At 39.1% G+C, this 25,049-nt stretch overlaps 1 protein-coding gene across 2 annotated transcripts in view; it reads right to left on the bottom strand.

Moving 5' to 3' along the window:
• Positions 1-217: 217 nt before the first annotated feature.
• LOC126093133 (60S ribosomal protein L24) overlaps positions 218-25,049 on the bottom strand; it is a 104,720-nt gene continuing 79,888 nt past the window's right edge. The window contains exons 1-6 of one of the 2 annotated variants that reach the window (XM_049908700.1): positions 12,082-12,201; positions 11,899-11,974; positions 10,900-10,985; positions 10,422-10,583; positions 641-701; positions 218-343 (exon numbers count right to left, since the gene is read on the bottom strand). In XM_049908700.1, the coding sequence (XP_049764657.1) occupies positions 269-343; positions 641-701; positions 10,422-10,583; positions 10,900-10,985; positions 11,899-11,974; positions 12,082-12,086 (465 nt within the window). In that variant the 5' untranslated portion in view covers positions 12,087-12,201 and the 3' untranslated portion in view covers positions 218-268. Of the gene's footprint in view, positions 344-640; positions 702-10,421; positions 10,584-10,899; positions 10,986-11,898; positions 11,975-12,081; positions 12,202-25,049 lie in introns of those variants that run through there. The other variant, XM_049908701.1, reaches the window with a different exon arrangement.

Here is a 25,049-nt window from a genome sequence, read left to right as displayed (position 1 = left end):
AGGTATTAGTAAGAAATGCATTCATTTACCTTTAATGTCCTTGTTTAACAATAGGTTAACAGTAGGTAACTAACTGGGGGGGTGCAGCAGTTTGCTACTGAATTATTTGAAAATACAAAAAATGGCGAAATTTAAGGTATAAACTGATACCCCTTGCCACATACACATTTACAAAAGAAAATATTTAAGGAAAGGTTCAAATGAATCACATCAACTGTACGTTTTTATCATTTATTAATTTATACATTCAAAAATTACATAACAGGTTTCAACGTTTACCACCCACTCGTGGTGCACTTTTCTGTGTTATTTTTGATGCCTTCTGCTTCGGCACAGGTTTCGCCTGAAAGATAAAATTGAATTCAGTCACTCAAATGTGTATTTTAGCTTGGAATTATATGTATAAATATGAAGCTCTCGTTGCTGTTGACACTACCTAGTTGGGAGAGAGGCGGGGAGGGGGTGGAGAGAGAGAGAGAGAGAGAGAGAGAGAGAGAGAGAGAGAGAGAATGAATTTACTAATTAAACCATTGATTCTTTCCTTCTGACCCATTGCAATTGATGAGTGTATGAAACTACTATATTTGGTACACAAATTTGAATCACAGAATTCAATATTTATGAAGAAAAAAAACCATACCTTAGGAAGTGCAGCCTGTTTCTTTGCTGCTTTGACAGCTTTTTTCTGCTCTTTAGCAGCCCTGAAACAGAAATCAGCCATTTTCCATAAATCTGAATTACAGTAACTGTCAAATACTACAATAAATATTACTACAGCTGAATGTATCAGTTATGAATAACCAACATTACATGTATCTAAATTTAATATTTTTATGCTCAACAGCATGCAAAATGTTAGCTTCAGTACATGAAAGTGAGCTCCAAACAATATCTGCCTATTTTTATCTTACAAAGAAGTCCAAAAAGAAAATACAGCATAAAATTCAGTATGTTGCACATTTCAACTGATTTACTAAAAAAAAAAAAAAAAAAAAAACATGGATACATGGATTTTCCTCAACAACCAATTTGTGATTTAAATATTTTCAGGTACTGCAAACAAAAATTAGGTAAAAAACCACACATAAAAATTGACAAGGATATAGAGCAATGTGACATAATTGTATTTCACAGCTGTTAGAGAAGTCACTTAAAATTAATCACGAACTCAGCAGGAGCCACTAGTGATAAACATTCAAGAGTTACTGAAAATGAATTAGGTCATGTACATCACCTGCTCTCTTTCTAAGGAATTTCTTTAAAAAAAAAAAAAAAAAAAATATTGCATCCAAATACAGTAACGAACTATTGTGTGTGGTGTGCATTCAATCTATTCCTTTTTATTCTATACAAATACGGACATTATTATTAAACTCTTTGACTTCTGTTTAATGAAAAGCTATCAGTTCATAGAGTTTTGTAACCTCATTACTAAACAATATTCTGTTAATATGGAGAAGCCGTGCAACATTGGTACAGTCATTATTTTATGCACTTTCAGAGTAATAATACACATTGAAGATCACAATACTGCTAAATGAAAATCCCTCTATTCCCATGTGCCCCATTAATCTTAGTTTTTAAATAAGAGCCCCCAATAAGCATCCCTATTCAAATGTATCTTTCACAGGGTCTCAATACTCTTGATAGATAAAATATGCACTATGTGACAGTCACTGTCCTGTTTCTGCCAATACTCAAGAATGTGACACCAATTCATCTCACATGTTTTGTTTTGAGTTGCATTATTTCTCGCTTTCTTGTCATTTTCAATACAGGGGGTACATATAGGAAGTTAGGTTAGGATATGATAAGCAACCTTTTAGTCTGTGAGCCAAAAGAATTTTACAATTTCACCTGGTAACATGTTTAACTGCCAACACCACATTTCTTACTTTAGCACGTTGAGTTTCACTTGTTTCCACTGAATACCCACTTTCCACACACACTGCCTGAATGTGCACCCCACACTAAAATGTGACCCTCTGCACCTCTGGTCAGTGCCAACACCATAATGTTTGTTCACTCAGCATAAAAGTGCCCAGGGAACAGCCCAATAAGTCGTGAGGCATGCACCTACATATTCTATGCTCACTGAGTAGCAACGATCATTCTGCAAGTGGACACTTAGAAGTATGCAATCACAGAGTGCACTCCAGTATTTTACAGCAAGCTCCATTACTCCACTGTATATTAACAAAGTATTACCAACCCGTTGACAACTGAGTTGCAACTGGATTTATCTGATCCCTTTTAGTTATCAGACAAGATAGCACCCACCCATGCATATCTGAAATCTTGGTTGGGGTGAGACTAACTTTTAGCGTAGCTTGAGGTCTTAGTATGTACATCAAATATTTTGATGCACACACATCATACAGGGTGTGATTCGAAACTTTCAAAACTGAACTCAGAACTAGAAATTTACTGGACATTTAAGTACAGCAGACTAAAATTCTTCAAAATATGATACTTCAGCAACAACACAGTGCTGCCAGCAAGTCTTCCACAGTTTGTAGTCCTTCTGGAAGGCCTCAGGCGTCATGCTATCAAGGGCTCTCGTCGAAGCCTGCTCTATGGCGTCGATGGAGTCCAATCGCTTCCCTTTTAGGCATGTCTTGAGTCGGGGGAAGAGGAAAAAGTCACTTGGAGCCAAGTCGGGGCTGTAGGGCGGCTGTGGCAGTGTTGTCACATTGAACTTGACCAAAACTTTGGCAACAGCGCGTGACGTGTGAGGTGGTACATTGTCGTGCTGGAGAATTCAATCGCCCTTGATCGCCACGTGGACAAGGCGAACTCAATCACTCATGCGGCGGAGCACTCAAGCGTAAAAGTCACTTGAGTGTCCACGAGCAACTAACTCCTTGTGAATCACTCTTTTACCGTAAAAAACAATCAGCATGCACTTCACACACAACTTGCTCATGTCAGCTTTCTTCGGCTTTGGTGAGGAAGCAGTGTGCCTTTCTGAGCTGATGCTTAAACTGAGGATCTTCCTAGTAGACCCAGGTCTCATCAGCAGTAGCCACTTCCTCCAGAAGGTTCAGATCAACATTCAACTGTTGGAGCATTTCCTTGCAAACAGTCAGTCAGGTGCCTTTTCTTCTGATCCACAGACAAAACTTTTGGCACACACTTTTTGCATCATCAAAATCTCCGTCACAATCCTCCACACCGTACTCTGAGTCCCATTTCATCGGCACGACGGTGGTCATTGTTTAAAAGTTCCTGCACTCTCTCCACATTTTGATCCGTTTGGCTTGATGATGGCCTCCCAGAGTGGTGGTCGTCTTCAACATTCCCACAGCCATCTTTGAAACATTTGTGCCACATGAAAACCATTGCACAGGACTTCTTCCTCAAAGTACTCTTGAATCATACCGAGATTCTCCGTGGCGCTTTTGTTCAGTGGCATAACACTGCTCCATTTTCACCTCTCCCACTTTTCAACCAAAGTCAATGACACACACGCTGCAAGCGATACGCTCTCTCCAGGGTTCCGGGCACTCTCCAGTATTCCAGAAGCAACTGCCGCAGCATCAGTTTGTTCCCCGAGACCCCCCAATACTTCCCCCACCCAGCAGAACCGGTCTGCACACGCTCCCCTACTCAGAAATGAATCAAAAGGAAACTTCTGAATCACACCGTGTACATAAACTACGGAAAATACTAAGTGGGGTTGGGGGTAACGGTGATGCACTTTAACTTTTGAGACCAGTTTAATTGAGATATTAACATTTTCTAGCTTGGGAAATGAGTCTTTGGTACTGACAGTCAAGTAACATTGTTGGTTTGCCTAGTGACCACAGGCAGCCAGCCAATGACGGACTGCATTCAAGCAGGTAGCAGGGGCCTTGTTGCCACTCTGGAAATTGGATGCACTCATGTCAGAAATGAATCAGTTACTTCTCACATGCGAATGGTACAGTAGTTTCGTCATTTGTATTAATAGTTCAGTCCATAGTTTATTCTGTTTTGTTGTTTTAGTGTTTATTTGCTTATGTTTCCTTTTAAACAACGTGCAGCATAACAAATAATGAGCCCAACATGTGAAGTGAAACGGAGGAAGAAAAGTGTGCTATCTAGCCAGGACTCCAAATTTGTGTTTGGTGAGGGTCTATTTGTGGGGTGGGTGGGTAGAAGAAGGGGGTAGGGGGAGGGGGGGGAAGGTGATTACTTATTTCCTCTTGCTCAGGTTGGTAAGAGGACTGCAGCAATGTTGCAAACAAGTAAGAACACTTGTGAAAATACGGAAATTATAGTACAGTATAGATGCAGTGAGAGTAGCAGAACAAAGCTGCCCCATTCTATCTAAATTACTCATGTCACTACACTTCAGAAAGATTATCTCTAAAGGATACAAATTTTCATTATGTACTGTGCTGAAAGACAAAGGTTTCAATTATTCCGTGTTTAACAGACACAAAAGATTCATGGAAATGATGTAGTTGCACAGCAGTGCACAGGATCATGGGTGTGAGATTCAAAAACAGTGTAGACAGATGAAACTTGGGTTAATGCCAGCCATTCATTACATTGAGGCTGTAATAAAGGAATGACTGAGGGGACAATGGAGTGCCTGTTGGAAAAGGAGCACAACTTGTTTTATGCGGGTACATCTGACAGTTTTGTGCCAAACTGCCTGTTAATGTTTCATTCAAAAACGACAGGTGATTACCATGAAGAGATGAACAGTGGGTTTATTTTAAAAGTGGCTCGAGACATTGATTTCAGCACCTGTAAAGTCTATCAGTGATCACCATGGATAAAGGTCATTATCATTTCATTGTTCATGATAGGACACCAACTTTTGACAACAAAAGAAATCTTATCCAGTGGCTGAAATGATGAAAAATGGATTTTGGAAGAATTTGAAGTAGGTGAAATTACTCAAAAATGTAGCACAAAAGAAACCACAATTTCAGACGTGTGTGATTAACGAGACTGCTAAAAGGCATGGACATGAAATTGTTCAGCTTCCTCCATAGTACTGTCACTTCAATGCCATTGAAGAGGTATGCACACTAATAAAACATTAAGTTGCTGCAAACAATATACAAATTCGCCATCCATAAGTAGAAAATAATCATGCACCAGCTGTCAAACAACTGACAAGCGAGATGTGGAAAAAAATTGTGAAGAGTACTGCGAGTATCAGAGGGAGCCAAAAATAAAAGGATTGAGGATAAATGCATAAAAGATTGAATTATACATCTGAGAGGGAGAATGATAGTTTAAGCAGTGCTGAAGACTATTTTGAAAGTAACGAGAGTGGTATTTTCTCATTAGTACAACTTCAACATACTCAAGAACATGAAGACAGAGCATGCCATCTATCACCATACTACTAGTACTATCTTGAGATTAAAACTGTTACTATACTGATAAATTATTCTGTCACTCTTAGAACTAATTAATATTTCCAATATTTAATAATGGGAACAGAAACTACAGATGTTCAACCATCATCATCATTTAAGACTGATTATGCCTTTCAGCGTTCAGTCTGGAGCATAGCCCCCCTTATACAGTTCCTCCATGATCCCCTATTCAGTGCTAACATTGGTGCCTCTTCTGATGTTAAACCTATTACTTTAAAATCATTCTTAACCGAATCCAGGTACCTTCTCCTCGGTCTGCCCCGACTCCTCCTACCCTCTACTGCTGAATCCATGAGTCTCTTGGGTAACCTTGCTTCTCCCATGTGTGTAACATGACCCCACCACCTAAGCCTGTTCGCCCTGACTGCTACATCTATAGAGTTCATTCCCAGTTTTTCTTTGATTTCCTCATTGTGGACACCCTCCTGCCATTGTTCCCATCTACTAGTACCTGCAATCATCCTAGCTACTTTCATATCCGTAACCTCAACCTTGTTGATAAGGTAACCTGAATCCATCCAGCTTTCGCTCCCATACAACCAAGTTGGTCGAAAGATTGAACGGTGCACAGATAACTTAGTCTTGGTACTGACTTCCTTCTTGCAGAAGAGAGTAGATCGTAGCTGAGCGCTCACTGCATTAGCTTTGCTACTATGTTGCCATCCTGTGAGAATATGCCGTCCACCTGTTCCAACTTTGTTCCTCCTATTTGGCACTCAATCCGTTTATATTTCTTTCCCACAGACATTACTTTCGTTTTGGAGATGCTAATCTTCATACCATAGTCCTTACATTTCTGATCAAGCTCTGAAATATTACTTTGCAAACTTTCAATCGAATCTGCCATCACAACTGTCATCCGCATATGCAAGACTGCTTATTTTGTGTTCACGTATCTTGATCTCACCCAGCCAGTCTATTGTTTTCAACATATGATCCATAAATAATATGAACAACAGTGGAGACAGGTTGCGGCCTTGTCTTACCCCTGAAACTACTCTGAACCATGAACTCAATTTACCGTCAACTCTAACTGCTGCCTGACTATCCATGTAAAGACCTTTAATTGCTTGCAAAAGTTTGCCTCCTATTCCATAATCTTGTAGAACAGACAATAACTTCCTCCTAGGAACCCGTTCATATGCCTTTTCTATATCTATAAAGCATAGATACAATTCCCTGTTCCACTCATAACATTTCTCCATTATTTGCCGTAAGCTAAAGCTCTGGTCCTGACAACCTCTAAGAGGCCTAAACCCACACTGATTTTCATCCAACTGGTCCTCAACTAATACTCGCACTTTCCTTTCAACAATACCTGCGAAGATTTTACCCACAACGCTGATTAAAGAGATACCTCTGTAGTTGTTACAATCTTTTCTGTTTCCATGTTTTAAAGATCGGTGTGATTACTGCTTTTGTCCAGTCTGATGGAACCTGTCCCGACTCCCAGGCCATTTCAATTATCCTGTGTAGCCGTTTAAGACCTGACATTCCACTGTATTTGATGAGTTCCGACTTAATTTCATCCACCCCAGCCTCTTTATTGCACTGCAATCTACTGACCATTTTTTCCACTTCCTCAAATGTGATCCTATTTCCATCATCATTCCTATCCCATTCTACCTCGAAATCTGAAACCTTACTGATCGCATTTTCACCTACATTGAGCAACTCTTCAAAATATTCCCTTCATCTGCCTGAGGCATCCACGGGATTCACCAGCAGTTTTCCTGACCTGTCCAAAATACTTGTCATTTCCTTCTTACCTCCCTTTCGAAGACTGCTAATTACACTCCAGAATGGTTTTCCAGCAGCTTGACCCAAAGTCTCCAACCTGTTTCCAAAGTCTTCCCACGATTTCTTCTTGGATGCTGCAATTATCTGTTTGGCTTTGTTTCTTTCTTCAACGTAACTTTATCTGTCTACCTGGGTTCTGGTATGTAACCATTTTTGATACACCCTCTTTTTCCTTTTACAGGCTGCCTTGACTGTATCATTCCACCAAGCTGTTTGCTTCATCCTACTTTTACACACTACTGTTCCAAGACATTCTTTAGCCACTTTTAGTACTGTGTCCCTGTACCTTGTCCATTCCTTTTCCAATGACTGTAATTGACTACATTCAACTAACTGGTACATTTATGAGATTGCTGTTATGTACTTGTGCCTGATTTCCTTATCCTGAAGTTTCTCCACTCTTATCCTCCTACATATGGACCTGACCTCCTGCACTTTCGGCCTCACAATCCCAATTTCACTGCAGATTAAATAATGATCAGTGTCATCAAAGAATCCCCTGAATACACGTGTGTCCCTCACAGCCTTCCTGAACTGTTATTATATAGTCAATGACAGATCTGGTTCCCCTGCCTTCCCAAATATACCGGTGAATGTTCTTATGTTTAAAAAAGGAGTTTGTGATTACTAAGCCCATACTGGCACAGAAATCCAAGAGTTGTTTCCCGTTCCTGTTGGCCTCCATATCCTCTCCAAATTTACCCATAACCTTTTTATACCCTTCTGTTCGATTTCCAATTCTGGCGTTAAAATCACCCATGAGCAGAACACTGTCCTTGTCCTTTACTCTAACAACTACATCACTGAGTGCCTCATAAAAACTACCGATCTCCAACAGATGTTCAACAATTTACGAAAATACATTTTCATTTCTATTGTGATGTTTGACAAGTAACCTCATTATCTTTTGGTATAATAGACACTAAATATACTCTCTTCACTTTTTCGAGATTACATGTTACAAGCAGCCACTGCAAATAAATTCACACACAGAAATACGACCAGCATATTGTCGACACTTTTGTTTACGCTGCCAGAGAACCTGTATCAATATACTGAGTGCAGAGTGGCATAAGACATTTTCCGCAACACTGCCACCTGAACTGTCAATACCAATCACTTGTCTCGTGAACTGTATGTTAGTTACTGAAATCTTTATATTGATTACTGCTCACTAAAATAAAAAAATGTGATTTAATCTTGCAATGCACTGCGAACTAGATACATTTCTGCCAGTCACTGCCGTCACAACACTGTATCAACTGACAATGTTATGCAGTCTGTACAACTGTCACATCCTCCCTACCACATCATTAGACAGCGGCTATTAATTCCCTACTGCCGCCCCACGAAAACAAAAGCAGATGCTCTATCATATGGTGAACCAAATTTTCATCAAGACTTACTTTACTGATTTCACTGGTTAACGTGTGTTCTGTCGTACATAAAAAATAAAATAAAATATCCACAATTTTTAGTGCTCTTCGTGATACCGGTGGGAAATGAAATTTGTTAGTACTTTAGGCTTTGCTACTGTTTCCCTCTGGCAACAATATGCACCTCTGTCACTTTCTTCCTCTACTGATGCAAAATCTGCACAATGGGAGGCTTCACCTTGTTCAGATAGTATCATTATTATTATGTCAAAACATTTAGAACACAAAAAGTCATCACTGGAAGTATCTTCACTTTGAAATAGTCTTCAAATGAGAAAACTTATTCCCACCCTGAACAAAGGCATATATCACTCTTTTTCTGGATATGCAAATAGTCAGCACACTTCACTCTCCTGTGGCCAGTCTAAAGACATTTCAAATAGTCCTTTTCATAAAACACACTGGAACTGTGTCAACTGGTAATTTTTTATATATATAAAAAGACAAGACCACCCTCATTGGATGGTTTCAGATTTCTTAGAAGCATCTTCAGTGAACAAATTAGCACTGAGCAACTATACACAAACCTGCAATGAACAACCACAATGAAGAAACTGACAAACTACAACAAAGCGTAAGAAATAATGGCGAGAGAAAAGGAAATTAGTATAAGAAACAACTTCATTGGAGACATACATTACCCTGAAAACGAATTCTTTTTTTAACAAAACCTGTCCAACTGAAAACTGAAAGCTCTCCTTTACAGAGAAATAGTAATACACGGTACTGATGAACAGGAAAAAATCTAACTTTCCTGGATTGGCATTTTTGGGAAAACTAAATTGCAAAAAAAAAAGTTCAGAAGGCGACAGTAAAAGAACTTTGACAGATATGTCCAAACAGAGGATACCATTGTAATCATCTTTCAAATAAAAAACTAATAAATTATATAAAACTGATGAGAGATACAGCATTGTAAAATTTGTTCTGAAATTCGCATCTTCAAAATAGTGTTCGCAGTCATCTTTGGACACCTGTATCTCAGGGCGGGAATTTTTTTTTTTTTGAGGGGGGCAAAAAAAATCTCTCTCACATACTCCAGAATTTAAACATATGCTAAATTCAACAACATCCCCTGCCTGAAGTGATACGGATTATGCCAGCAGGTAAATATACTACCTTTTAATGAAATTGTGTGTATTCTCCATCTCAAAAATAAAAACACAGAGAGAGTGCACTTGTATACATAAAACAAACAGCATCAATATAACATTGATGAAACTGGGTACACTAAAGCTGAAACAACCACGTATGTTATTTGGTGCTAGATGAACTTAAATGGCCACAGCAGCACAGCATCAGTGGTATCCTAGATATGTAAAAAAAAAAAAAATCAAGGGATATCTTAATCACACAATCATAGTTTAGCAAATTTAATTGTTATTTTCACAATCCCTTGTGTTTAGCATGCTACTGTCATGGCCCCAAATATACAGTGTTGAGAACACAATGGTATTCTAGCGGCAAACCTTGTATGTGCAGTGTCAACTTTCACTACTCTTAACACTAATTGCTTGGAAAAACACGTAGCGCAAATGCTGAATCTAGACATCCGTATGTAAAGCTACATACGAGTTTGGAATAATCACCATTCTGAATAACATTTGATACCTTTTTCAATGGAATCCATTTCCTTTCAATCTAATTTGAAGTTCACAATGTTTGTAGAAATGTGAAGGAAAGGGACCATAGCCCAATGCACAAAAACAGAAATACACAAAGGTTACCTATAGCACAAAACATATACAGGAGAAAACTACAAAAGAGCAGTAGATTGACATTTTCACCCAAACTGGACTGTTACCTGATAGCCTGCTCTCGCTGTGCTTTCCTAATTTCAGGCTTCATATTCCTTTTAGCCATGATGTCAGTAAGAGATGCACCAACAATAGCTCTGTGAAATTTCTGGGTGCGACGGGTTCGCTTTTTGGTCTGTTCCTCTTCCTGACCTTTCTTGTGCTTCCGCCTAAAAAGGTACACAGAGTGTAATACGAGCAACAGAAAGTCTAAGGATAATATGTAATATTATGTCAGTACTACTCAGTTATTAAATTTTCATCTGGACTCAGTGGATTGACAGATTATTAGAAACATCATTGAAAGAAATAAGTTGTGAATGAAGTTGCTGAAATGAGTAATTCAGCCACAAAAAAGTAACCTATTATTAAAATAAATTTTCAAAGTTTTACTGTTTGATATAAAGGTAATGTTTATACTGCAATTAAGTAAATTCACTGATATATCTAACGCTACACGCTGTGACATAACAATAGAAATGTTACCTGTATAACACCGTCCATGTCACCTTCCTGGGATTCCTTTTCATCAAATGTGAAGATTCACATTTCGCATTAAGAAAAGTAAACGTCTGGAACAAGTAAATACACTTCGTTAATAACTGAGTAGAAGATAAAACAAAATCAAGACAGCTGACAACCCACATGCATAAAAAAAAATTAAAGCGTCCAGTGCGATGATTATTTTGTATCCAGGCCTATTTACGAAGCCTACAACGGCAGCGCCCACTACGTGCCTATGAGGAATCGTGGATTAACACGCCAATAGGTGTGCAACAGCCGAACAAACAACCTATCCCATTCATTTCCAAACAATCAATTACAAGTAAATATCTACAACAAATGAAATCTTGAATATGATGAACATTTAACAAAATACAACTTAGAGGTGATCAAATCCACAAGTGAGTGAAATGATTCGCATATTGCACAAGCTGAAGAGATAACTATTCTAACACTTTACAGAGTGAGTCAGCTATGAAACATCTCCATTCCAGCAGTGAACATTACCAACCCAGTTTTACGATCGAAATTAAGTTCCGCAAATCTGATCAAATAAATACATGCACACATTGCGAAGCTTGAACAATTACTGGGGAACACGTAAATCGACACTTTATGACACAGCTTTGCATGGCGTTTCAACACTGCGAAGCTTGAACAATTACTGGGGAACACGTAAATCGACACTTTATGACACAGCTTTGCATGGCGTTTCAACACCCACCTATCATTATTTCCACAAGAATGTTGTATGTGCTTTCTCTCCCCCCCCCCCCCCCCCTAAGCTTACCACGAACAATGAAAGTTATTACAAATAGCACAAGTACACTCGCAAACGCAATTACAAATATTGAACATTAACCACTGTTCCCACAAACAAATTACCAATCGAGCCCTTTACAGAAACTTCGACGCATGCTATTAAGCTTTTACAAACATCACGGAACACAGAACTCAACACTAACTTAAAATAACTCTTACCTTTCCATCTGTCTTGACCATGGTTTTCCCATGGCCAGGGTATATTTTATACCCACTGTAGGCACACAGTCCGATCCTGTTAACGAAATCATTTTGTTACATTTCAATATTTACAAATCTAACAGCACATCACAAGAGATGATATCAGAAACAACAATCAAGAAATTCGCATGCTATACTTACTTCATCTTCTCTTACAGGAAACGGAACCCTAATGGCAGATCCAAACACCTTCCGTTGTTGTTAAAGATACTACACTACACAGTTGTGTTCTGGTCCCTGGATTTCAAGACAAATGAGTGGCGAAATTTCGCTACTGAAGCGCTGGAAAGCGGCAAGCCTCTAAAACACAGTGAGGATGATCGTAAGCTGTGTGTGACCGGAGAAGCACCATATTTCGGAGCTTGTTATGGCACTATTGCCTAGTGTAGCAATCGCCACCAGGAAGGTAACCTACAAAGTGATTTTTGTATGTTTTGGAACAGAGGCCGGTTTTTTGTTACGCTATCTCTTTGAAGCTGAGATTATTCTTGTTTGTTCAGCTTTGACTATTGTAAATTGTTTACAGATATAATAAAGTTATAGTAGCGCACTAAGGTGACTGATTACATGCCAGATGGCTAGAAATTGGGTGACCCACGAAACAGAACAGGAACATGAGCGGAAAAAAGGCTATACGAAGCAGTACAGTATTATCTTGTCAAGATTCGAAACGAAGTCAAATGGAAATGCAACTGCTCAAGATGCAAGAAGAATTACACAAGCAAATAGGAGAACTACAGGCAGAGTTAAACACGCAGGATAATAGAGGGTCGGCGCAACGATTAATAGGAGAAAAAAGAAATTCGATGAATGAAGGATCTGAGGAGTATGCAGCAACAGTCAAGCAGTGAACGAAAGTACAAGTACCGCTGTTCTTACCAGATAAACAAGAATTATAGTTTGCCATGCTAAGTCTGGCATTCACGCAGAACAGCGTAACCGATGAGCGCACGAAATTCGCGGTGACAGGCAACTGTCTACGCCGGTAGTCGCCAAACTTTTTTGCTCGAGAACCAATATTGACATTGTGGGTCGGCATCTCGGGTCGCAGGTGTACTGGTCTAATTATTAATAAATAGCTTCCATAAATTAATGTGTTATGAGCCCTAGTAGACTAGCTATAGATTTGTTGCTGACCTCTAAGTACTAATCATTGAAATTCATGCCCATTCAGAGCACTTTGTGTTGACTGTACTCAGTTGTGATTGCTGCCTCCCTCATCGATCCTAAGTACCTGAGTGTCCTTGTGTTTTCCTTGTGAGCTGATGATTAATAATTTGAATTGTACTTACATTTAAATGCATTATACAATATGAGACAAAATCACAAATGTTTACTAAATGTTTTGAATGCACATTTTTCCTCTACTCATTACATTATATTACAACAGCCTCAATTTCATTTTATCTTTTTTGCTATAAATATGTATCAGGTTTAAATCTGACCATCCCTATAACATGCATTCAAGAATTCATGTTACTTCCATTTCAAATTTATACAATAGCAAGCCACTGATATGAGGAACACACGCCAGTGTTTATCAGCACTGGAAGACAAACGAGAAACCATTCCCTCTATCACATCCCCTCACCTCACAACGACAAATCTATCTACCCCAGTACCGAGCTTCACTCCTAAAGTGAGAGACCAACTTTTCGCACACCTACTACAATTCTTCCAGAGTATATTTGATTTGACAAAGAAAGCAGATACAGTCAACAGATAACAATGGTAAGTATTTATTCTGTATTAGGTTCAGATATAAATCAGTTAGCCTTTTTCAAAAGGTATTAAATATTAACTCACCTGTAACAAATAGTATTATATTTTCGAGAGTAATGAAGAGTAAATACTAACAATACACAACTGTTCACTGCACCTGACTCCTGTTTCTGATAATGATCAACCACATTTATGATATTAAAATCATGTAATACAGGGAATAAGAGTTTTATATCGCCATATGCTAGATTGTCAACAATGAGGGCTGTGAAACTTCCTGGCAGATTAAAACTGTATGCCTGACCGAGACTCGAACTCGGGACCTTTGCCTTTCGCGGGCACGTGCTCTACCAGCTGAGCTACCGAAGCACAACTCACACCCGGTCATCACAGCTTTACTTCTGCCAGTATCTCGTCTCCTACCTTCCAAACTTTACAGAAGCTCTCCTGTGAACCTTGCAGAACTAGCACTCCTGAAAGAAAGGATACTGAGGAGACATGGCTTCACCACAGCCTGGGGGATGTTTCCAGAATGAGATTTTCACTCTGCAGCATAGTGTGCGCTGATATGAAACTTCCTGGCAGAATAAAACTGTATGCCCGACCGAGACTCGAATTCAGGACCTTTGCCTTTCATGGGCAAGTCCTCTGTGAGGACTGGGCGTGAGTCATGCTTTGGTGGCTCAGTTGGTAGAGCACTTGCCCATGAAAGGCAAAGGTCCCAAGTTCGAGTCTCGGTCGGGCACACAGTTTTAATCTGCCAGGAAGTTTCATATCAGCGCACACTCCGCTGCAGAGTGAAAATCTCATTCTGGAAACATCCCCCAGGCTGTGGCTAAGCCATGTCTCCGCAGTATCCTTTCATATCAGCGCACACTCCGCTGCAGAGTGAAAATCTCATTCTGGAATAAGGAATGTATTCATGGCAGTCGATAACTGGCGATTTCGTTTTGAATGAGTATTCATCAGATTCTATAGTTGGCACTGACTAGAATAATCCTTGTGGTAACAAGAGCCAATGAAGTCATTCGCCATCCACAAAATTTCGCAGGATAACTGCTATTATGTTTGTGAGTGTGGAAAATAACAAAGTGCTGCTTATCAGTTTTCAATAAACTAAAAGAAAGAATTCGGTGCACCAGTCTAACTGAGTCCAGCCCACGTTACCCAAAAAAAAAAAAAAGAGTTTGCCTGACTTGCATAGTTCTATAATATTCATTTCACTTGAAAGGTGCATATGAAGAGTGCGAGAAAGGAAGGGACATATTAGAAATTTGACTTTTTTGAGTCAGTTTCAAATCAGTGTCTGAGACAAGAGTATTTTGTTCCTGAAATTGATTTCAGAGAACTTCCTTGCAAGATCAGACAGTTGTGTCATTGAAAAATTATGTGTTGTTATTCAAATGACCACATAAACTTTATTCTAGTACCATTAATTTCAAACTTTCGAAATGAGAAAAAGCCAATGTTTCCATTCATTGCCGATCCCATTCACAAGCCAAAGGCTATGTAAGAAAACTATGGGTTTGTTTTTCGATCTGAATTTTTATTTGTTCTAATTCCAAAATGAATTTAAGTATAATAATAAAATTGTTGGTTAATGTGACTTCTGATGTTCTACATTTTCGTCTATCTTGTACATACTTGTGTCGTTTGGACTGCAAGCAATCCTCATTGCATGTTCTAAATGACTGGACAGCCAAGTATGATATTTATTTTTCAAGTACTTCATTTTTGAAAACAGATCTTCGCAAAGGTAAGTTGAAGGGAATAGAGATCAAATAAACTGTGCACAGTCTCATAAATTTTTATAATTGCTTGGCATACATTTCCCAAGTTCATTGTACTCTGGCATTTCATGATGTTTTGCAAACAGAGCTTTAAGCTGTGTGCTGTGTTGAAGTCAGTTAAGAAATAAGTGTTTTGAAACACAACTTGGCAGCATGATTTGAGATCATCATGTTCAACATGCCAAAGATTGTCTATGAGAATGAAACAGCCTTGAATATTTGTAACATCTATATTTTTTTATTTCTTCCAAATATTCTTTCAAGTAGTATGCCATGTCTTGGTAGGTATTTTAAGTCATAGTTAAGTCTAATTTTTCCATAGCAGCGGTGAGAAAACTAAACAACCCTTTTGCTTCAAATTCGTTTACATGCAAGTGTAGTTTGGCTTCAAATGCAAATATTTTATTTGGTATTTGCCCAATATCTTTTTTGGTGCTTGCAATTCCAAATTTAGTGTCTTGAATTTTTGTGCAACGTCGGACAAAAAAGTTGTAAATGCTCATCATTCATCGCTTTCAACTTCAGCACCAGTTTAATCACTTTGTTGTAAGTATAAAATAATTTCAGATTTCAAATTGACAAGCTATTTTCCTTTGCTTAGCTGTCTGACAGCAGTATGTAGGACGACTTCATCAATACGAAATAACCTTGCTTCATAATCCCACATCAGTGTAAGATTTCATATTCTTGTAAGTATGCTACATACAGGGTGCGGCAGAACCGACTAAGCAGTTTTAAGGAGCAATAAAAAGTAAATCTGGATGTATAGAGAAAAGATACTTTTATTTTCTAAATTAGTACAATATACCATTTTACATTCACTTAGTTCTGAAAATAATGTCCTCAAGATGGTGGCCATTAGCATCAATACATTGTTGTAGACGATCCCTGCACTTTCGAGCAGGTCTTGCACACATATTGTGGAGTATGGCATTCACTTTGTCAATAATCCGCTCCTTTAACTCTGGTACGGTGTGGGGGCGGCTTTTGAAAACCTTTTCCTTCAGATATCCTCAAAGAAAGTAGTCACAAATGCTGAAATCTGGTGACCGCACAGACCACCTGACATCACCCCTCAAAGAGACGAGGCGTCCCGGAAACATTTCTCTCAGAACATCAAGTGAAATTCGTGCTGTGTGAGCAGTAGCTCCATCCTGTTGGAACCACAAGTCCCCCAGTCTATATTCTTCAACAATCTGCTCCATTCTGGGTTGCAGAAAATTTTTCATCATTGAAATTTATCATGTGAAATGCACTGTCACCATCATTCCTTTCTCCTCAAAGAAGTAAGGGCCTACCACGTCAAATTGTGATATGCACATCACACTGTCACTTTAGGAGAATGTTGCGGTCTTTCATGATTAATTTGGGAATTATTTTCAGCCCAGTAGCGAAAGTTTTGCTTACTCATGCACCCACTAAGATGAAAATGTGCCTCATCATAGGGATCTGAGCAAGCATTTGCTCTCACAGATTTTAACGGTTGGCTTAGTCTGCTGGGCGTAATTCTTGAGCAATCATTATTTAAATAGGATGGAATTTAAAATCGCATTGCAGAATCCTTCTCAAATTGCGGTCTGAAATCACCAATGCGACAGCTTATCGTCGAGAAGAACGTTGCAGCGATTGTTGAACTGCTGTTCTCACCTGCTGCAAATTTTCTGGCGTTCTGATGGATCTGCGTCGGCTATGTGTATCTATTCTTAGTGTGCTACCAGCTTCCTCTAACAGCAAAACCCAGGACCGAATTGTGTTTGCATTAGGAACGGTATTGTTGCGTGGAATGTTGAACTGTCGCCGAAAAGCTCGTCGTGTAGCGATCACAGATCTGTTGTTTTCATAGTAAACGAGAACAACAAAATCACGATGTACAACGGTCCAGACCATGTTGGCTACTGAATAGGGATCAACGACTTAACAAAGGCAGACCACGTGCAACTGCCTATCCCCACTACAGCCCCAGCAGTAATCGATAGAAACTGTGCAGTTGGTTCTGTCACACCCTGTACTTCATATGATGCTTTTTGTGACAGCCTCATTTTGCCTACCTGCTACTAACATCGTCTTGTTGTTGATTTTAGATGAGCAATTTTTTCTTTTCTTTCATTTGAATCAAAAGGAAAAGCTACTGTAAATTAACCATGCTTACTTGTGTAGTGGCGAAATAAATTGTATCTCTTCATTTCCAGAACAATTTCCCACCATTTTAAGCAAATCGCAGTATCTTTGTGTCCGCTTATAAAACAAAATTTTTCTCATATTCCTTGCAAACTTCTATTCTCTTCATTTATCTTCCTCTTAGTCACTATTTTTGATGGTACAACAGTCATTATTTATTTCAACAAAGACAGTCAAGCCACGAGTGCCCACAAAATACTTATAATGCGACAAAAGCTAAGGAGCACCGAAACTTAAAGAGTGGCTGATGAAGCTGAGGTGGTGGCGGGATGTTCGCACAGACAGTCCACCCCTGTCCTTGACGTTCTCCTCACGCTCTGCTCTGTAGGTATGCCTGTAATGTTAACGAGATTTTATGTGATGGTGATTCAAATTCAGGTCCTATCAGCGAAAGTACTTTTATAAAGTAAAGGGCTCTCCTGTTACATGGAAAACTTGGAAATATGCACTTGCGACTTATTTAGGTCTCCAAAAAAAGGTTGATAGGTCCTGAGTAACTATAATGGTTAACGTTTGCATTCAGAACTGAAGAATCGAATTACATATTTCAGATGAAAAATTACTGAAAGAAACGAAAACAGCAAATAAAGGAACATAACAATTCAAATATATTTTATGATTCCAGAATGATTTTATGATTGTTTTAGATATGTTTACAAAATTGGTAAAGTACATTTCACAATGGTTGAATAAATTTTATTTTAAATAAAAGAATAAACAAATGAAGATGTGGTAATGGTCAATAAAGCATAGAGCTCAGAAGAAAATAGTAGTAATATAGCCCAATCAGCTAAAAGTGGAAATGACAAAATGATGTGGAGCACCTTCTCCTGTACCATTTATATGCAAATGGCTGAGTAAAAGCAATTGTGTTTGGTCATGAATCTGCATCTTTATTTTCTAAAATTACAAAGTAAATTTGAGTGTAAAATAGTTTAATTAATGTGCCTTGCGATTTACTGTTTTGGCTATCTCATCCACATTTGCACCTATTCAATTGCAAGCAATTCTTGCTGCGTTTTCTAAATGTGGTGTCTGTGACTATCAAGTGAGACAATATTCTCATTATTGTACAATTGAAATTATTTTGCATCTTACAGCCATCAGTTTCAGATTTTTGCTGATGTCAGCTATCTAATAGCTGTGTCACTATAGCTGCGTGGCAAAGTGTTACTGATTTTACAATGCGTGTGAATGACTCTGATTAATAATAGTATTTGTAACATTTAAATGCACTACTGGTTATGAGACACCACCAAAAAGTTTGATAAACGATTTAAATGCCAGTTTTCTTCTACTAACTGCATTGTACTACAACAGCCTCAATTAATTTAATGTCCCTTGCTACAAATAAGTACCTCAATTTGTAGAAGACCATCTCTGTAATAAAAATTCACTAATCCTTGTTACATCTGCGTCAAAGTTTGTCCTGTAGTAGCTGACAGGTATGAGTCGCACATGCTCGTGAGTTGTTAGTACTGGAAAACAAATAATAAAACATTCTCCCTCTCACATCCTCTAACTTCATAATGGTCACACTACTTACCAATCTGCACCTGAAGTAAGTGGCCAACTTTACAAAACTCATGGCTGAACTGAGCCACATCAGTTAAAATTAAGCACATTTTAAAATATTACTGTTTCTCTACGTATTTTATTTTGTTATTAAGCAGAATGCTCTTAACATAAGTTGACTTTTGGATTTGGCCGGTATTTGCATATCTCTCTCTCATTCTCTCTCTTTCCCTCTCTCTCTCTCTCCCTTTACTGAAGTTCCCTGTTTGCTTCTTTCTGTACCTACAGGCTGATCTCAGAAACTACTGAAGGGATTTTGATCTGGTTCTGACAGATAGATTGATTCTTGAGGAAGGTTCATGTATATAATTTATAAATATTTCGTGGAAGCTGGTTGAAATATTATGAGTTAAATTCGACCTCTGCTGTGAAAATGATGGAACTGCCATCTAAATACAACTATCGCATCTCCAGACAGCAGCGAAGCTTTGAGCAGAATCTGAGTTGGGCCTGGTGGTCTTGCTTGTGCCTGACGAGTAAAAGGTCACAGGATTGAATACTGGTTGGATCACAGATTTCTGTCTCTGTTTTTTAAAATACAAAACACCTCTCAATGATGATGGAGATTCACCAGAAAAGAAACGTGTTTCAGATTCCACGTTCAGCTGTAAGTCACCTTGTCCCACCTGGATAACTGGCTAGGGAGACACAAATCGGCGAAATGATTTCCAATTGAAAGACATGCACCACAACCTTTAGCCATGCGAGATTATCGTTGTTACCAAAATCTAAAGGTATACACAGGTACGTACATTCCCTTTCTATACATATTATAAATTTAAGTCCCCTGCCACATTTTCTTGCCTTATGTGTTTGGATTTGGCTGCTATTAGCATTGAAGATAGCCAATCAGGCTGTTGCACATAGGTATTTAAGCAGCCCACCAGATACAATTAGAGTCAGTTGTTCTCATAGTGTAAATGATAGTGCACAAGAATGCTCAGTGTGGAGTGTGGAGCAGTGAGGTATGTCAAACGATGTTGTTGTTGGCCTCCTCTCCACACAGGCGTGCATGAGCAGCTGTGTTGTGGCTCACATATTAAGCAGGGCGTAGCTGGACCATTCCTCAGTGCATCGATTGGATGGAGTGAAGTATAACTGCTGCTGGTCAGTAGAGATGATATTGCACGAAGAGAGGAGACAGTTGATGTTGTCGCCCATAACGAGATTGCTGATTGGTATTGGTGTTGCTGGGGGATTAAGTAATGGAGATGATGATGTCATGGCTACAGATGTATCCTGCTCCATTTGCAATTGCTGGAGCTTGTAATGTTACACATGTGTAGTTGAGCAATTTGACTTCCTGGAGGTGGTATGAGGGAAGGTGAAATTGTTGTAAGTCTAAGCGCTAGTGGGCTCAGGGCTCAGAGCGCGCTGGAGGAATTCCAACTAGGTGACCAGTACAAGTAAGTCCAGGTACAAAGGTGAGAAGTGTCTCCAGAAAGGGGAAAATCCCAAAGTCTGGAATTTGGACAGTGGTTGCTCACACAGCCTTTGTGCAGAAGCTGCTCCAAAAATGGCTGAGTCTCAGACAAGCTGGAAGATGGCTTCTTATAGCTCTTAGATTATTTAAAATAATTTACAATCAAGTATTAAAGCAAATTTAAATACATTTTTGATCTCAGAAAATTGAGAGATTTCCAATGACACAACGATATTTTCAATATCTTTAAAACTACAGAAGTTAATGTTTCACAGTGAATAAAGGTTTTTATAATGAACCTCTGAATTAACATCTTTTCAATACTTTTTGCGGTTTCAACATTCAATATCTCATGTGATAGCATTGCACTATACCTATGATCTCTGAAAGGTATATATCTGTATCTATTTTATTTCCTGATTTATTGCGTTTCTTATAACTTTTCATTATGCAAATGTTTGTGAGAACATCATATTTTCCCCATTTACACAGTTAATGAACACAGCAGCAATACCTAACTTTTGTCACAATTGTTTATTTAATGAACAGTTTACTATTTTGCACATATCTTTATTTAAATATTAATTACGATTGATAATACAAGAGCATGTTAATTTAAGATGTTAGTCAATCTGATATGTTAGCAGACACCACCTTTGTAAAAGAGTGCCAGAACAGACTTCTGACAAGCGGGCCTAAATAATTGTTTAAACTATACTTAGCATCCAATCTGTTGTCATTCATTGTGAGTGCACTTGTGCAAGAACACTAGCTTACTTATTTATGGGCAAACCTTTATTTACACTAATTTTGAATGGTTTAAGGGTGACAGAGTGTTTATACACTTCTTCATTTAAATATTGTAGTAATATATTAGTGAAGACCAGGAAGAGGTTAAGCTGAGTCAGATGATGTCTGTAGAACGTAAGAACAATGTAATTTTGGTGGGGACAGCCTCCAGCCAATGGAAAAGCATACAGTAGTGGAATTCAACAGGAGTCAAGTGGAGAGAAACACTTGTCTGGATCAAGAGCTCAACAGAGCGATTCTAGACACTTTTACATGAGTTCTGGAAGGAGGCAGATCTGCACGTATTAACGAGTGGTATTCAATAGTTGAGGTGTTTCATTGTGGATGGTGAATACCATATTTTATTTGTGTTACAAAACTGAAGACAGACACAGTATGAGTTACTATTCTTTGTATCACATATGACAAATTGCAAATAATCATGCAGAACTCTGAAATGTTTTGAGCTGGTATTGTGATTATGATATGGACTTATTTTTGTGTATCTTTGATTACAATTTAGTTTGGGGATTTTACCACCATTCTCATAACGCTCTCAATGTAACTTTACTCCGAAGAGTACTTTCTGCCATGTTTTAACTGAATATCATAGGACGACTTTCCATTTATTTGAGATGTCCTTTCTTGAATAAACATTATTCAACATAATTCTGTGTCATCTACATCAACTACAGACGTTAGAATAGAGCAACTTTTATTAAATTATTCATTTAACTTGTATTTTGTATTTTATTAACTCGCAACTGTAGCGAAAGTATAGACTGTTCGACTGCAGGATCACAGCTACAGTTTACTATTTGCAGCGAATTAGTTGTGAGGCATAAAATCAGATTTGCGCAGCTTGACCCTATGGCTAAATCGAGCTTTTCTTTTTAAACAGAGCTGTGTTTAGCCCAAGTACCTGAAATACAAGTAACAACAGGTAAAGACACAATTGGATTGTTTGTATGGAATGCTGTTTGGAAGAGCAACTACTCAGTAGGAGACATTATGTATCATCAGGAGATGTAGTTGTTCCTTGGCAGCTGTGCCAGTGAGGATTCTGTCTACCAAAAACTGAGAAGTAATAGTGTCTGAGTCGACAACCTGCAGAAGTCTGTTGTTGTTACAGGATATGGTGTGAAGTGTCCTTCATCAGCCAGCCATTCCCTGTGTTGTTCTTCCACAATGAGAAGGCCATCAACGAGTTATACTGACTTCTTTTCAAGTTGAAATCGTTGCATGTCTACTCACAGTACAAATATGTCGTCATCTGAGGCGTTATGAGTACTGTTGTCTGTGTGGGCATTACTATTGTCAGTCACGTTGAATGTATCTGGTAGGACTCACACAGGCTTGAGTCTGTTGACAGTAATAGCAGTTGGTTTCCCTGAAGTAAGTTGTGAAACATGTTAATACTCTGCCTAATCACTTTGTGTGGCCCTGTGTATGGTGGTGGCAAGGCCAAAGACTGTGCCATCTTTCAATATTATGTAATTGCGGTGCTTAAAGCGTGATGGCCAAAGAGTTTTCGTGAACCATGTGCATGAAGGGGTGCTATCTTGATAAGGTCGATATGCTGCTTCACCTTGTTGACAAGCGTCGGAAGTTGTTCATCATTAATGGTTTAGATGACTCTGTGAAGTCCACCAGTAGAGTTAGTGGAGCCATATAAAGGATTTCCGCTCAGGTCTGCCTTATATGCAGAATGCACACTTAAAAGTACCCACTGTAGGATCTCTGTCCAGCCTCTCTGTGGCACAAGAAGACTTCTTTGAGAGTGTGGTGCAATCGCTCCACAAAGACATTACTTTGAGGGTGGTATGCCATGGTTCTGAAGCGCTGGACACAGCACAAGTGAAAGAGTTTGGTGAAAAGTGCTAATTCAAGTCGTCCGCCTTGATAAATCGTTATGGAGGTGGGGCAGGGAAAATGGGAAATCTTTAAATTGATAAATTCCTTCACTGTGTTTTCTGCCATGACGTCAGTTATCTTACATTACTGGTTGTCAACAGATGCTTGAGATCAAGTTCTACAGTCCCTTTTGACATTTGGCCACACATAGTGGTCTGTGACAATTCTCATTGTTGGATGGATCTCTGGATGAGACAGCTGAGTTATTTTATCGAAGATCCGACTCTCCTCCTGCTGAGGTGCATGAGTGATTGAAGATGACTCTGTGAAACATCACACAATACTTGTGTTGATAAGCCAGGAACTGCGCAGCATTCCGCGCCCAAACTGGTTGTGGTGTTGCATAGGAGTTCACGAAACTGCGTGTCTTGTACTTGTGCTTCTGCTAGTTTGTCATCAGTATGCACTAAGAGTATGTTGATTTATTTATTTTATTTACACGTCAAGTTCCGTAGGACCAAATTGACGAGCAAATCTCCAAGATCATGGAATATGTCAGTGCATGAAATTACAACATAAAAGTAGTAACCGATAAAAATAAAATATTTATGAACCTGAAAAAAGTCAAACCATAAGTTTCAGTAAATGAAATCAACAATACAAAAAGAATCAGCTTAATTTTTCAATTCCTCAACGGAATAGAAGACAGTCAGAGGCCTGTCCTAAATATCCTCTTTGAACTGGCGTACTGATTCAGGCACTGTCAATAATACTGTGTTGTATGCCGACCAGTTGGCCTGGCAGTCAGTCGACTTCCTGGAAAAGAAGTGTAGAACCACTCTGATCACAGAATCACTCACATCTGAAAGTGCTCCACTGAGTATGATGATGTCATATGCAGTGGCATCTGTACATGCTCAGTTTGGCTTTGCTGCCTGCTGCTATGTGTCATGATGTGGTCCCTGGCTGAGACAGAGCTGATCTTATTGTCCAAGTGATTCATGTATTATCGATGTTGTACCACAGGTAGAAGCTTGTTTGCAAAAATGGTAGAAATGCTGTTCTGACATCCTGGCTAGCCACAGGAGTAATACTTGCTTAACCCTACCATATATGTTGATAGCAGGACGAGACAGAACAATGTCACTAATAATGCCAGCGTGTTCACCCAGATGGTTCAGTAATGTGACGAACTTGGAGATATAGTTGAAAATTCCATGGTTATACAAAACACACTTGGCGATAGCAAACAACATAGGCAGTTGTTCTGGGTGAGCTGAGGAGAAACGAACTATAACTGAAATTTTGTTATGCATGTGAGACCACAACGACCGACAAGCTCACTGGACGTTACACAAATTGAATTCCACAGAAATGTTTGTGCGTGGCCTGACCAGCTGAGCTTTGCATGATGATGCAAATTGGTATGGCGGAACTGTACTCAGTGCAGTAGACATGACATAATCGAAAAACATTCAATTGCTCGAACAGCCCACGGGTGTACTCCCGGTCCATAGTGTACAATGGGCACAATATTTCGGCGATCAGACATGTCGCCATCGTCAGGTGGCGAACTGAGCTCCTGAGGGCAGTTGGTCATCTTAAATCCCCTCCCCTCGCTAGGCGTTCTCTCTGCGGTCCACACCCGCACGTCAGCGGTCAGTGAGCTGCTGGCGTCGGCGTCACTCGAGTGAGCGATGCCGTGCGAGCAGGACTACGCTACTCAGGCGCAGGGTGTGGCGGACCGCTGACCAGCGGGACGGGCTCGAGCGACCGAG

Source organism: Schistocerca cancellata, chromosome 1 (genome assembly GCF_023864275.1).
Source record: "Schistocerca cancellata isolate TAMUIC-IGC-003103 chromosome 1, iqSchCanc2.1, whole genome shotgun sequence".
NCBI classification, from domain to species: Eukaryota; Metazoa; Arthropoda; class Insecta; order Orthoptera; family Acrididae; genus Schistocerca; species Schistocerca cancellata.
This window is presented reverse-complemented; position numbering and strand designations above follow the sequence as displayed.